Below are 15724 nucleotides of genomic sequence, written 5' to 3' on the forward strand. Positions count from 1 at the left end.
ATTATTGATGAGTCTAGACCTGTCGGAATAGATAGGAGGCCCATTTTCTGTCTCTAAACCTCCATGTATTCCATAGCACAGCATGAGATCTGTAGTCTACAGGCATACTTCATATATTACAAACTCCGAGCTTCATAGTATCACAAATGCATCACAAAGTCTATGGAATATGTTCTTTATTATAAATTAATATAGAAATACAGAAATAAGTCTATCTTATCCGTCTATCCATAATTTCACCAGATCTATGTTCCTCCGTTATAGTATAGGATGATCTATTTCAGCCCGCTTGCACCCTTGCATTGCCTCCATATGAGTCAATGTCAATGATATCTCTCGATAATCCCATCGCTCGGACAATTGTAGAGTTGGTGATCGTACGGTCGGAAGCGACGCAACCAAGCAGGGAGAGCTCGTCCTGCGTGATTCGAATGGGGGAGTGCGAATTATCCTGAAGAGCCGTCTCACTCTCATCCGACCAGTTCAATTCCTCATCAAGGCCATCCTCCGCGGTTTCAAAAGAATGGTGATCGGCTATAAATGATGCTTTTTGGATTCGTTCCGGCATCGGATATTTCCTGCACCTTCGCGACCGCAACTTTGCTTTGTCCTGTTGAATGATCGCGTTCTGGTTGAATAGCGATCCTTGAAATACTCCAAGCACAGGCGCTCTCATTCCCTCTCCTGCCACGATTCCGAGACAATATCGGATAGAGGTGGCCGGTTTTGCTTCGGCCGACCGGCTTTGTCATTATGTTGGGTTCGAAACGTCATATTGCCAAGGCATCCTCTCACGCTGCTGCCACAGCCCTGTGGTACTGACTGGCCAGTTCTTCACAAACGCCCCAGATGCGTCGACGGTTCGCAACTCCAATGAGCGCCAGGTCGTCCATGCCGTACCGAGCAGCAGTCATCTTGTCGAGCCACAGGTACAAGCGCTTGTAGTTGACGTCGGCCGGCAAATCCCTGGGGTTCTGCGACGAGTAAAATTCCCAGAACCATGGCATATCCCACTGGATAAATCGTTTCCAGAACCAGTTGTCCTGGGTGACAACCTGAATGCTCAGTGATGCCTGAGTCAAGGCCTTGAGCGAATCACCGGGCAGGTATGAGCAGATCTGATACACGAGTTCGAGCGGGAGCTTGCCGAAGGGGCTGGCAGGCGAGCGGCCCTTGAGATCGAATTGCGAGAAGGACTTTTTGAATTTGCCGTCCGTCGCCATGTTGGTTTTGAGGAAATCAGCCAAACCAGATGTCTCAGTTGGATGAGTCGCGCAGTACTGCAACTGGTCAGTATGAGAAGAACACGACTTGGTCATGGCTGCTTGCCTCTGCGCCAGGGATGCACTCCCAGTACCGGCCTTGCGCCCGCCGAATGTCGTCGCCATAGTTCAGTCGCAAAGTGGAGGAGGATTCGTTGGACAACTCTGTCATAACGTTGTACAGTATTCTCATGTCGATTGCTGAGCTATCGGTAGAGCCGGTGAGGACGCGAGTCAGGATCTCAAAAAAGCAGCACCCATGAAATGGGAGGACCGGTCCGGGGGTGTCGTCGGTCCCGGAGCCATAGCTTCATCACATTAGAATAAATCCTTTCCAGTTCGATGGATAGGGTGGTCAAACCAGGTATAAACATTCCGGTCTTGACCCGGTACAGCGTCAGTTCCAGACTTGATGGCAATCTCTCCCTGCAATGATCTGTGAGCCTGCTGAATCGTCGATAAAACCTTGGCTGGTGGAGCATACAGCGTCTGCATAATAACCCGGTCCGGAGACAAATGTCCTTGATAATAGTCAGATAAACCGCCTTGATCGATGCAAAAGGCGATCATCAGGCACTCACTTTCCCTTTCCCGAGGCGGCCTGAGGGTTGAATCCGAGGCAGTATGCCTTATAAAGCCATGCTACGTTCTCCCAGCCAACAATCTTGGGGTCGTAACTGCGAACGGGCTCTTCACCGTCCTGGGGGACCTGGTCGATAGGCTGACCCGCTTGGAGGGCCTGAGATCTCTTCTCAATCCACCGTCTCCGACGCTCGGTTCCTGTTTCTGAGGGAGTTTCGATGAGCATTCCACAAAAGCCGACGCCGCAGATGGCGCAGTAGCAGTCGTAGGCCATGGCGACTACTTAGATCGAGTTCCCCGCGTATCCACGGGGGGAGAGTATCAAGTGGAGATGCAATTGAGGGAGGAGGGTTGAGAGTTTGACGGGGGATGAGTGCTCTATCTCTACTCTCGACACAGGGTGGAATGGATAAATATCATCGACCACCGCGGATTGACATTTATTAACTCCGTACTATCGTACCATATGGAGCCATCTGGCCTCGGTGGTCACGCACGCACACATGGAAAATTCGAAAAGTTTTCGGTTGGCGATCCGTTCCATCGACCAAATCCAACAATAATTGGATCGATACCCACAATACCCACAAGCCGAAGCAATTGACCCGCAGGAAGCAATGGCGTTCTGCCAGTTTGCCCCTGATAGGAATCCATTATCCACCGGGATGAGCTGTCATTCGTTGTCTTGATGAACTGCTATCTGTTAGCTGTTGTTTAGTGTCTCAGCTGACCTGACAAGTTTTCTGGCTAAGACTGTCTATCCCCGTACACCGCTAAGAGATTGAAATCGCTAAGAGAGCCAGAGGCAATCCCGAGTCCCGAGGAACTTCCTTTTGCCCCTTTTTCTTTTACCTAACACTTCCAGACAAAGCTCCAGAGGCGATAACTTGATAACCGGCCTTCTCGCTGTCTCCTGATTATTTGATGCTTAATCTAAAAATAGTTGTCTTTACGAGGTCAGCTACTCTCGATATTATTTAGGATGGCTAGTTGGGGTCACTTGACCACCGGAAAAGGGCCTATATTAGTATCGAGTAGTGCATCCGTCGTTTAATTAAGGAGAAACGTGTCTAGACCGACACAACAGTACTTTTGCTGTCCTTCTCTCTTTCTGACTTCCTTCTAGACTGCAACGAAAATCCTTTATTCCGTCTCCCCGGCACCGACACCGGGCACCTGGGAAGCGGCACGGATTACTAATCAATCAAGTCATGGTCCGCAGGTGGCTGAGAGTGTGTAACACGGGAGCTTTGCATGCATATCTATTAGGTTCTTGTGCTTTGACTCCAGTAGATAGGAATCACTCTCATGAATTCTCTGGCACCGCGGAGACTTGTAGACAATGCAGAGTGGAGAGCTCTTTGACCTGCTTATAGCGATCTGCAGCTGCATCCCCATCGCAAAATATCGGTCAGACGGGAGTTACAAACTTTTTCTTGTCGGGCTCCAGATCGTGAGAGATCGAATCAACGTGATTGGTGCAGTCTGTGGGCTGTTCCTGTCTGGGCTTTTATTACGATTGGCTGCAATCCTTCCAGAATTGTTCCTGGTGGCCCACTCAACCAATAGAATTCAAGCAAAGACCAAGGGACACAGAATGAAGAATCCATGAATAATGAGATTAAAGATGAGACAAAAGAGAGCTGAAAGATATTATTGCATATCACTGAGATACTGATAAGTTGTCCTCGATTTGCGTTATTCGAAAGCTATGCAGATTCTCGAACTAACCCAACAGTGCCAACACACAGTAACCTGAAGTGTGATGAGATATATAGGTACTCTCACTGCAGTCAGTATGGAGAGCCCTAATGCAAGTGACTTACAGCGCAAGGGATCAACCCTATGCAGAACCGCACAGTCGACCAGCAAGCAAGGCCAAGCTCTGGCTTAGGAAAGCATGAGAGTCAGTTCACCCTGGCCCATAGCTCTCCGAACGCTTTTCTTTTTTGGAATGGCTGTCTGAGCAGTTTTTAGCCTTTTTTGACGATCTTCAAGTCAATCCCAGCAATGATGCTTCAACATCTTGATTATTTTGGGTCTGGCACTTGTAAACTCCTATAACATGTCTTAGAGTGCAGTATAGCTGGATCTCAGATGACGCAGTCATGGAGAATGTGAGGGAGGAGATGCATGACTGCCTATGTGCAAGCTAGAATTTCTCTGGCACGCCGGACATATTAACGTCAAGGATCACAGCCTTTGGGAAGAGAATTTATATCTTTTCTTTCTTCATCTAGCATTAAAGTGCTTCTTCACCATGATACTCGCCCATACTGACAACAATCCTCGTACATCATACATTGATATGTTTCGTAGATTGCATATGGATATCTACTGGTATACTCTCTCGCTCACCCTGTAGACACATTAATAATCATATACTAAATGCTACTGCAAGCTGTCATGAAATAAGGACTTTAGGCCTTGTGTATGCTGCCTTATTTATTACTCATAAGTAATCAGGTAGATTAGTTCGATCATTTCAAGTAAACAAGTTAAGCATGTCCTCTCCGTCGGTTGTCGCGCATTCAAGACCGGCCCAACTTAGGGCTGATGAGAGAGAATGAGGCATGTAGCACGGCATCTGCCATGGGCAACTAAAAAGGGCTGGACTAAGCAGTCTAGTTCCAGTTCGCACCTGAACTATTGAATGTCAGTCAAATTCAAGCTTTGCGGACCTAAAGACAAGACTGGGCTGCTTATTGTGGAGAGAAGCTTATTAACCATCCTACAAGGACCTCGAGACCTCTGTGCTCATCTTTGCTCAGTAAAATAGAGATTTTCATATGTGCGTCATCCTCGTTGTTAAGAACTCTTCTGTGAGTCATCTGAACATCAATTTGTCATCCACTTTAGGAACTTAACCCTTTGATTCCCAAGAATATGATACAGACCAGGCATAATATCAATATGATTGTCTCGATGATGCGGTTCTATTTGTCCGACCTTGTAAGACCTCTTTGACTCATACTGGCTCATACTGTCAGGGACAAAACTAAGGTAGAGCTGCGCTTACGTCAACCAGCACGCCTGATCTCGTTGTACTATATAGCATCTAGAGAATATTACAGACAAAGGAGTTCTAAATATCAGATAGCTTTGTACTCCAGGTCCTGCTAGTTAAAAGACTGGCATATCTTGATTTCAGCCTTCTGATTGTTGACCTTTTCATCATCGCATCATGCCTTTAGGATTTCCTAATTTTCGCAACATCTCAGACGATGACCAGGTGCAGATGATATATAAACAGAGACAGGAAAAGGAGCGGGCGAGAGCCTCTCTTTTGCAAAACGAGACAGCCTCGATAACCAGTGACAAGACGCTCTGCCAGCCCGATCAGCAAAAGCGATCAACATCAGTATTCTCCTCAATCAAGACAGGTGAGAGCTTCTGTAGCATGTCAGAGAGAGTTGGTGGACTGAATACATGCTAGCTATGATGCATATTGGCCCAAAGCAAGAGCCTTGAGCACATCTCACCTGCGAAATCTATCGTGGCTTTGTCCTACTGGCAGGCAGCACTCATATTCCCCTCTGGTATACGACCGTTGAATCTAAAAATGGGGAAGACACACAGTGAATCTGATCAATAAGAAAGAGGCGGACAGCAGAAGGCAAGAAATGCGAAGCCGGGTTGAGAGAGGGATAAAGTTCATAAGTAATGGAGGACTATTTGAAGCTGGTCTCTAGCGAAGGAAATACAGACTGAACTACTCTAGTAAATACTGAATTCAGTCAATATCTATGCGTTCTAATTATGAATTAGAAGTAAATGCCCCTAGAGAACTTTAAAAGTCATCTAGTACTAAACGATCACTATTCCAGATAACCAACTATACCTATCGAGCATAATGAGTAGGGTTGGTCCATGGTTACGTGTATCTGCATGGACAAAGTCCAGAGATAGTACTGTTTATTTCATTCATGTTATAGCAAAAATCTACCTAACTGCCTAACCATACTATTTGCCTAATAGCACAACGCAGTGTTAGTTGAACATAACCCAAACCACAACCTACCTATTTGGTACTTTCAGCCATGATTGCTTCCTGAGCAAGTTCCCACTCCTTCCTCGCACTGGCATCGCCAAATAACTCGTCGATTTCTTCGAGGGCCTTCCCACTTGTTTCGGGAACCAGGAAAAACGCCCAGACACCTGCCAGCGAGCACATCACGGCAAAGAAGATGTAGGTTCGGTAGCCAATATCAGCCAGCATGGAAGGTGTGACAGTGCCAACGATGAAATCTGACAGCCAAATAGTGCATGTGGCGAGAGCGACACCTTTGGATCGAGACGTGGTCGAGAAAACCTCCGATGGGAGGGCCCAACCTAGTGGTGAATAGGTGACTCCGTAAATGAGGATAAAGATGAACGCCATGGCAACGCAGCCCCAGCCGGCGGCCGTGTGCGAGGCCCATGCATTTGAGTAAAGACCCGAAAGGACAGCGATGATGATATAGGCCACTGCAGTACCAAAGCCACCGAAGATGGCAAGGGGGCGCCGGCCTACCTTTTCGATGACGAGGAAACAGACAATGGCTGCAATGAGTTGGAGAACGTTGAAGACACCAGAGAGAATGAGCGATGTCTCTGCCGTCTGGCCAAGTGATTCAAACAGCGTTGGCGCGTAGTAGATGAAAGCGTTGATTCCTGAGAACTGCTGGAAGAAAGCGACACCCATGCCAACGGCGGTGCGTTTCCACATTTTCCGGGTGAAGAGATCCATCCAGGAGAGAACTTCGAGCTTAATACCGGATGCACCAGGGTGCTTTTTGGCCAAGACGGCCTTTTGGAAATTGAGCTCGGCCATAATTTGCTGATATTCGAATTGGACTCTTTCATCGCTGCTTGGGAGACCTCTCAATTTACACAAGCTAGACATGCAGGCATCCTGGCGGTTGACCAAGGCAAGCCACCGAGGAGAGTACGGGAAGAAGTGAATGCCAGCGCCGAGTATGGTCGCGGTCACCATCTGCAGACCAAAGGGGAGTCGGAAACAGGCTTCGGTGGCCAAGTGTCTGGTGCCGTAAGTGATGTAAAAGGCAATGACGACTCCCAGGGTGATGGAGATGGATTCGAGGACGAGAAGCGTGCCTCGCATGTGGGGTGGAGAGACTTCGGAGATATAGAGCGGCGCACCCTATGATTTTACCCATTAATCTTGGTGGAAACATTGAAGATTGAGTGGAACGTATACCATTGCCAATGTACCAACCCCAATGCCTCCGATAAAGCGTCCCGCGACAAGCATGTCGTAGTTGGCTGCGGCCGTCTGAAGAATGGCTCCGACGTTGAAGACGATGACCATGGCCGTGAGGGCCCATTTGCGAGAGATCCGATCCGCCAGATATGGCATGAAGATACAGCCCACAAATGCACCCAGCAGCAACATTCCCGTCATGAATCCCTTGCCAAAGGCACTTTCGGCCCGCGGATATGCCGCGTGAAACTTGTCCATCGAGTTGATGATGGAGATGACTCCCATATCGTATCCCATGGAAAAGCCGCCCATGGAGGCCAGGAAAGCTGCGCCAAAGACATACTTGGAGCCGAAGATGCCCTTGAATCCGTTGGGACCATAAGGCAGGGATTCGAGTCGGTGAGGGTCTACCGCGTGAACGATACCGACGGCAGTTCCTTCGACATGTTCCGCAGATGGGAACTCTTTCCGATCCAAGGAGGACTTGCTAGCCTCGAGGTCGTGGCCCATGATTAAGGGGTGGAGATGACAAGTGGAGTGCAGAAGAAGCTAATCGACCTGAACATAGGAGGATGGCTGAAGACGGAAGGGTTGCTCGCTCCAGTCCCTTCTACCTGGGAGATATATATATCGACAATCGGTTATTGAAAACGACGAGACAGAGGCCGGTGCCTTTAGTGGTGATGTAATTTGGATCAATCGTGAAACCTCTAGATGTAACTGGGGCGGGCACAAATTCCACTCCTGGACCCTCAAGTGCCTATGGTCGGCAGGACCTGTCAGTTCCTTGAAGACATTTCGACCGGGATGTCTTGACATGAAGCAAAAGGTTAGTCATTGGACAATGGCAGGATTAGAGAAGCCATCGTACCCCAGACTTCTACCCCAGACGACCCAGCCACTTGAGCAGTCTCCGCACTCCGCAGAGAGACTTTGTCCTTCTTTGGCCAAGTTTCCCGCAAATCCCCCGCATTTCAGTGGCCCATGATTGTGGAGATTTTGTGAAGGTTTGACGAATCATACGGCGGATAATCCAGCCTTCTCAATTCCGGCAGGTAAAACAAGGGATGGATTGGCCCAATTCTGGAAGATCCATGATTAAAGTTGCGGGAAATCCAACCAAATCCAGAGACATACCTACCGCAACCATAGCGGGCAAAAATTCCCCTTTTGCTCTCCTCGGCAGCCGAAAGGCGTAACAAAATGCCATTATTGTCTATCTCTCTTATGGTTCTCGATCGAGGAAATGGCCAACAGCGAGATTTACATAAGCTACCGCGTATTATTATACCTTGTCCAAGTCTAGAGTCATCAATTTCCATTAGCAGAGACAATATTGTGAATATTACTCTCTCACCTACACTTCCAAATCAAGCTTAGCACCTCACATACCATCTTCTTCAGCCTGGCAGATAGCTTCATCTTAAATAGTTTAATAATCAAATTATATTATTATTCCATCATATTCTCACAGGTTATAAGCCCTTATAGCTTATTATAAGGTGACTTTCATCATCTTCTCTATTCCCTACTTCTATAGTTAATTTAAACATATTCTATATACTTATTCTTATTAGTTAGATTAAAATTCTAGCTTTATAGATCTATACTGCTCCTCCTTTCTTTTATAGTAATTCTTCTGTAGAATCTAGCCTAATCTATTAAATTAAAAGCCTCTAAGATCCTTATTTCCTTCCTTAATTAAACTCTATGCATTGAATCTAGCTAATTATAATAGATATTAATATAAAGCTATATAAGGTTATTCCTATCCTTAAGGATGAGTCTAACTAATTAATCTAGATAGAAGCACTCTAGGGATATCTTTATAGTAGGAATACTAATTACTAGAAGCTCCTAAAGTATAAATATATAGCTCCTACTTAGCCTATACTATATAATATTACCTATAAACATATATACTAAAGTCTTATTTATAAATATAAGAAGTAACTAGCTTAAGAATAAACTACTAGGGGCTCCTTAGCTCCTATAATAATAAATACTACTAGGGGCCCCTTAGCTTCTATAATAGCTAGTACTACTAGCTCCTTAGCTTCTATAATAGCTACTATAGGCCCTTTCTAATAGATAATAGCTGCTGCAGCCTTAAGTTAATTAATAGTAATAAAGAGTAATATTAATAACTTAATTAATAATTAAAATATCTAGAATTATTAACTTATAGAGTATTATAAATAGTAGAATAAAGTATTTACTTATCTTAATTATTAAGTACTTATAATACTCTATACTACTATTAATAATACTATAAAGATATATATCTCTAGCCTTACTAATATAGTTCTAGCTTTTAAAAAGCTATAGAGCCTTTATAAATATAGTAATAGGGATAGTCTTTTCTTACTCTAGTAGAAACTTTATTAGATTAAATATAATCTAAGTAGTAATTATAATATATTTCTATAGAAATAGTAGGCTATAATTACTAAGATATATATTCTTAATATCCTTCCTAAGTAGATTAAATACTATCTATTCTTATAGTCTATTAAGGGTATTCCCTATCTTAATAACTTTATTATAAATATAGAATTATTAAAAGTAGAATAATAGATTAATCTATATAATATCTACTTATAGTTCTAATACTTTAAATTTAAATGCTATGCTACTAGTGTTGGCAGAAACTAATCTAATTCTAATTAACTATTAGCTAATTTAGTTTAAGGGGGGAGGAATAGCTAATATAGTAGATATAGAGGTAATTAGAATTAATCTAGCACCTCCTATTCTAATTCTAATTCTAATTTAAATTAATCTAATTAACACCTGTCTAACAGCCCTATAGCTAAAGATCTAAATAATAAAGATACTAGCATCATCTAGTGCTATTATTATAGTAAGTTTAGTAGTTATCTCTCTTCTATATATTATTTAAAGAATACTAGTTCTAATCCTTCTACTACTAACTCCTTACAGAGAGGAAGCTAGAGAGGGCATAGCTATAAATATAGTAGATTTACTACTAATATTACTACTTCCTATTCTATTAATTAAATAAATAAAGATTATAATAAGGAGGCTAATTAGATTATATTTATGTTACGGCACACCTGCAGACGGCTGTTATGAGATAACTGCAGTTGACAGGGAATGGTTAGACAAGGCTTATGAGAAAGGCAGTGCAGCCTTAATATAAGATTAGGGAGTAGTTAAGTTATATAACTAGATAGTCCCTAATGCTAAGGAATAATGATGGTCTATAAGGGACTATGATTATAAGAAAGCACCATAGACCTTAGGTAAATAGTCTATAATAAGATCCTAGATAATAGTCTATGATGGGACCTTATAATAACCTTAAAGTATAGACTAAATAGAGGAACTATATAAGGATAGTTATTACTAGTATATCTAGAGTTCTTGATTTAGTTCTTTATATTTAATATTAATAACTTACTTAAGTATAAAGTTTACTAGTCTAATTTATTAGTTACTCTCTACTATTAAATATATATACTTAATAGGCCTTATTTCTATCTCTACTATTATTATTCTTATATTATCTTTGGGTTATCCTTAACCTTATAAAGGTTATTATATTACTATATTATTAGGCTACCTGGTTGGTAGGCCTTAGGCAAGTATAGGGTATAGTCTAGGGACTATACTACCCTATTCCCAAGATAGTTAACTAGCAGAGAACAGCAGAGATGGATCCTAGGGTGTGATAAATTAAACATCATATAGCATAAATTACTTAGGAAGTTTGATTAACTCTTAATATTAAATATTATAGTAGGAAATGCACTAACTCCCACCAGCTTAAATATTAGTTATGCAACACTATAGTAACAGATAGTTACACAGCCTTAGATTACAGCTAAAGGCCTGATAAACATGGTTGAACAGCTCTAGGAGCATGTATAACAGCTAGAAGGTTGACTTATAGTTAAATCTGTCAAAGTCCAACCCCTAGAACTATTTAATAGAACATAATCCAAACTACATGCATTCTTAATATAGATGGACATGTACATGCAGATGAATTATAAGAAACTCATTAATAAACCTAACAAGGTCTTATTTATAACCACATACCTTACTAGACCAGTGTTTGATTGGTTTGAACCCTTCATGAGGGATTACCAGACGCACATTAAAGACCTATAGGATGATAACACCAAGGTAATGTTTACTAACTATACTAAGTTTAAAAAATAACTCAAAGGAACTTTTAGTGATATTAATAAAGGATAAAATACTAAATAATAGTTATGGCAACTTAAGTAGTTAGGTTCTGCAAATAACTATACCTTAAAGTTTTAATAAATTATATCCCACTTAGACTGGGACGAAGACGCATATATCACATAATTTAAAGAAGGATTAAAACCAGAAATCCAGGAAAAGTTAATCTAGATGGATTGACTAAAGACATTAAGCAAAATAATTAAATAAGCAGTTAAAATTAATAATAAGCTATATAACTTCACCATACATAAGAAAGAATAGAACTAGGGAAGTTTTAATAATAAGCACACTATAAACTATTAATTAAATAATAGGAGGTCAGCTTAACCATAGAGCTAAGGATACACAGATCCTTATGGGCTAAGACTAATAGAGTTAGATATGACTCAACAGACGGCACTCTTGAGCAAAGAGAGAGAATAGTGAAGAAAAGAGAAACTATATTTCTAGTACAGAAAGCTAGGACATATATTAAACACCTATAAGCAACAGCCCTGGAGGGGTAAGCAGAGTAGAAAGAAATAACTATATATAATAAAAGAACTCAGTGCCATAAAGGACAGAGGAGCCTATGACATCACTAGAGTATGTATCATAGTAGTACTAGATAGACCCAGAAAGACTAAGGAATTAAGTGCAATATAAAGTAATGAATAACTTAGGAAACTGTACCAGGAGTATACTAGTTTAAGTAATAAAGAAATTAAGGAAGAACTTGAAAAGGAGGATTTCATCAATGATGAGAGTATGAATAATAGTTAGCCTGCTAATAACTCTAATATACTCGCAGCCACTAATCAGGGATTATTAACCAGTGATGAGGAAAGCTCTAATAAATGGGAAGATATTATGCCTGAAGGAGTTATCTACAGGTTAATAGTACTTATAAAGGAAATTAAATAGACTATCAGTTCTGATAAAGAAAATACTAATCATGAAGAGCTAGATTAAGTGGATTTTCCTATAATAGATTAGACTATGATTAACCAGCCTATTAATCCACTTAACAAAGAGTACAGAACTCAGTAGGTGAGCCTTAATCCTAATAAGGAGCAGTCCTATAAGATTCCTAAGATACCTTAAGATAACCCCCTAAAGGATGATTATGAAGTAGATTAATATACTATATAGCTATAATAGCTAGATAAGAAGTAGTTAGCAGAACTATAAGCATATTAGTTAAATATACAGATCCTTAATAAAGTAAAATAAGGAGTGAAAGGATGTATCTACTAGAATCTAGAATACTAGACCTAAGCAGAGTTATAGGATAAGTATATAACTAGATGTAATAGATATCCTCTATAGTGTTAAAGATATAGATACTAGTTAAAAGAATATTTCTATAAACTTAGAAAGGTATTAGAAAAGAGGCTACTAGGACTATTCTATAGTAAATATAACTATACCTAGTATCTATGTAAATATTTCTAAGAATATCTAAAATATTATAAAGTACTCTAGATTACTTATTATAATAATAACTACAGCATTCACCATGATAATAAGTATATAGTAAAGTTTTAGCCAGAGGTACTAACAGTTATAAAGGAAAATATTATTTATCTATATTAGAGACTTAAATGCTCTTACAGAGGATACAGATAATATCTAGATTATAATATAATATATTAGATAGCATGTTTTAAAGACTAATATATAATATATTACTAAGGAAAGTTAGAGGGAGGATATTTCCTAGTGCTAGTAAGGGATGCTAGGCTACTAAAATAGGAGGATGAATACCTTTATCTTATAGTAATAGAAGTATAATATAGAAAGCACTTAAAACTCTAAGCTTATATCCTTAATTAACTAACCTAAGTAATAGTTAACTTAGGAGTAATAGGGAATTATATAAATCTAGGATTTATAGAGAAGCTAAGACTTCTAGGAATTATAAAAGTAGTACCTGAACTAATTATAAATCTAAATAAAGAGAATTTAGGAACTCTCTTAATTATAATTAAGTTAGGGACTATACTAATGGTTATATTAGATTACTTTAAATAACTAAACTTTAATATTATACTAATAGGATAGTATAATATAGTATTAGGGATTCCATGGCTTAGGAATTATAACCTAGTAATTAACTAGAAGATAGGAAGTCTTTAGTTTAACTATAAATACCTATAATAGGACTAGATTAAAGGGGAAACTAGGGCCTTATAGTATATTAGATTAAAGGAAAATAATAGTAATACTAAGTGGTTAAGAGGTGAACTAAGAAAAGTAGTACTTAGCTAGAATATAATAGTAGTACTAATAATAATTAAACTATTATAATATATAGTAATAATAGAGTTACTAGGATGGGCACCTAAGGATAGTAAAGAATATACTAAGATTATAATACTAGAGAGTAATACCTAGGAAAGTAAGAATAAAGAAATAAGATTTAGTTTAGGGACCTAGCAGATTTTGGTAGTAGCTAATTAGAGTATAGATAAGACTTATAATAATAACCCTAGAAGATACTAGGAGAAAGCTATTAAGATAGCTCTGCCTGAGGTATATTATAAGTTTAAGGACTTATTTAAACAACCTAAATAATATAAACTACTAAAGTATGGGAAGCATGATTATAAGATTCTATTAATAGAAGGAAAAACACTAGTATATAAGAAAATATACCAGATATTAGGAAAAGAATTAATAATACTAAAGGAATATATTAATAAATAGTTATAACTTAGGAAGATATAGCTATTAAACTTACTAGCAGGATATAGTATACTCTTTATACCTAAAAAAGATAAAGGTCTATAACTCTGTATAGACTATAGATTACTAAATATAATAATAATTAAGGATTACTATCTACTTCTATTAATCTATAAAATCTAAGATTAAATTTAAGGAGCTAAATAGTTTATAAAGCTAGATATCATAGATGTATATAACTATATTTAGATTATAGAAGGTAATGAATAGAAGACAGCATTTAGGATAAAATATAGCTATTTTAAATACTTAGTAATATTATTTAGGCTTACTAATACACTAGTATTATTCTAAAGATTCATTAATGAAGTACTATATAAGTATCATAATCTCTTTATAATAGTCTATTTAGATAATATCTTAGTCTTTAACTAAGAAGAAACAGAACATGTGAAGTATATTAGAATAGTATTAAAGAAGCTCCAGGGAGCTAATATTAAGTTAAAACTAAAAAAATATAAATTCTATATCTAAGAGACTAAGTTCCTAGAACATTAGATATCTATAGAAGGAATCCACATAGATTAGAATAAGGTGAAGGTAATTATTAATTAGCCTTAACTAAAAAATATTAAGGAAGTTTAACAGTTTATTAAACTTATTAACTATTATTAATAATTTATTATAGGATATATATATATTATATATRCACTCTTTACATTACTTAAGAAAGTAAAAGAGTTTAAATAAAATAGAGATTATAATAGAGTAGTTAATAAAGTTAAGAATAGAATTATAAAGGCACTAATCTTAGTATAATATAACTTAGAAAAAGAAATAATAATTAAAACTAATGCATTAGACTATATAGTTAGAATAAGAATAACTTAACTAGGAGAAGATAGGAAACTATAGCTAGTAGTATTCTACTTATAAAAGTTAATTTAAGTAGAACTTAACTATAATATTTATAATAAAGAACTACTAGCTATAGTAGTAGTATTTAAAGTTTAGAAAGTCTATCTAGAAGGAGTAAAATATACTATTACTATAAAAATAGACTATAAGAATCTTATATTCTTTATAATAATAAAAGAATTAATATAATATTAAGCTAGATGGGCTGAGATACTTTTATAGTATAATTTTAGAATTATATACTATAAAGGAATAGAAAATAGATAAGCTGATATACTTAGTTAATAACTAGATTATAAGCTTTAAGGAAAAATAATTAAACTAGTAATATTAAAGTAATAGGAAGATAGATTATTAATATATAATTACTATATACTTATAGTAACTATTGAGTTAAAGGAAGATCTATTAATTTAGAAAATTATTAAAAAAATAAAAAAAGATAGGATTATTTAAGAGATGCTTAAAAATTCTATAGATAATAAATATCTAATAATAGATAAATAAGGATTAATCTACTTATAAGGACTCATCTATATACCTAAGTATATAAGAAGTAAGATTATTATAAAGTATTATAATAACCTAATACATAGGTATATAGGAACTAAGAAGATAGCTAAAGCTATCTTAAGAAATTACTACTTTCTAAATATAAGAAGGAAAGTATAGGGCTATATTTAGCACTATAAGACTTATATTAGAGATAAGCTAGCTAGATATCAACCTTATAGTAAGATGTAATTACTAGAGACACTAAAGAAACTATAGGAATGGATTACTATTAATTTTATTAGACCTTTACCAGAGTTAAAAGGATATAATTACCTAATAATAGTTACTAACAGACTTATAAAATTCATCTATTTAATCC

General features: G+C 38.0%; 2 protein-coding genes across 2 annotated transcripts; both read right to left on the reverse strand.

The window, feature by feature from the left end:
- Positions 1 to 280: 280 nt before the first annotated feature.
- Aspvir_009611 (F-box protein) lies at positions 281 to 2118 on the reverse strand (the record flags this gene model as incomplete). Its single annotated transcript, XM_043272749.1, has 6 exons — positions 281 to 743; positions 796 to 1280; positions 1309 to 1570; positions 1624 to 1688; positions 1747 to 1783; positions 1844 to 2118. The coding sequence occupies 6 exons, from the start codon at positions 2116 to 2118 to the stop codon at positions 281 to 283; spliced, it is 1587 nt and encodes a 528-aa protein (XP_043128684.1).
- A 3747-nt stretch (positions 2119 to 5865) lies between these two features.
- On the reverse strand, positions 5866 to 7557 carry Aspvir_009612 (uncharacterized protein; the record flags this gene model as incomplete). Its single annotated transcript, XM_043272750.1, has 2 exons — positions 5866 to 6987; positions 7045 to 7557. The coding sequence occupies 2 exons, from the start codon at positions 7555 to 7557 to the stop codon at positions 5866 to 5868; spliced, it is 1635 nt and encodes a 544-aa protein (XP_043128685.1).
- Between the last annotated feature and the right edge of the window lie 8167 nt (positions 7558 to 15724).

Source organism: Aspergillus viridinutans (assembly GCF_018404265.1).
Source record: "Aspergillus viridinutans IFM 47045 DNA, scaffold_8, whole genome shotgun sequence".
NCBI lineage: Eukaryota > Fungi > Ascomycota > Eurotiomycetes > Eurotiales > Aspergillaceae > Aspergillus > Aspergillus viridinutans.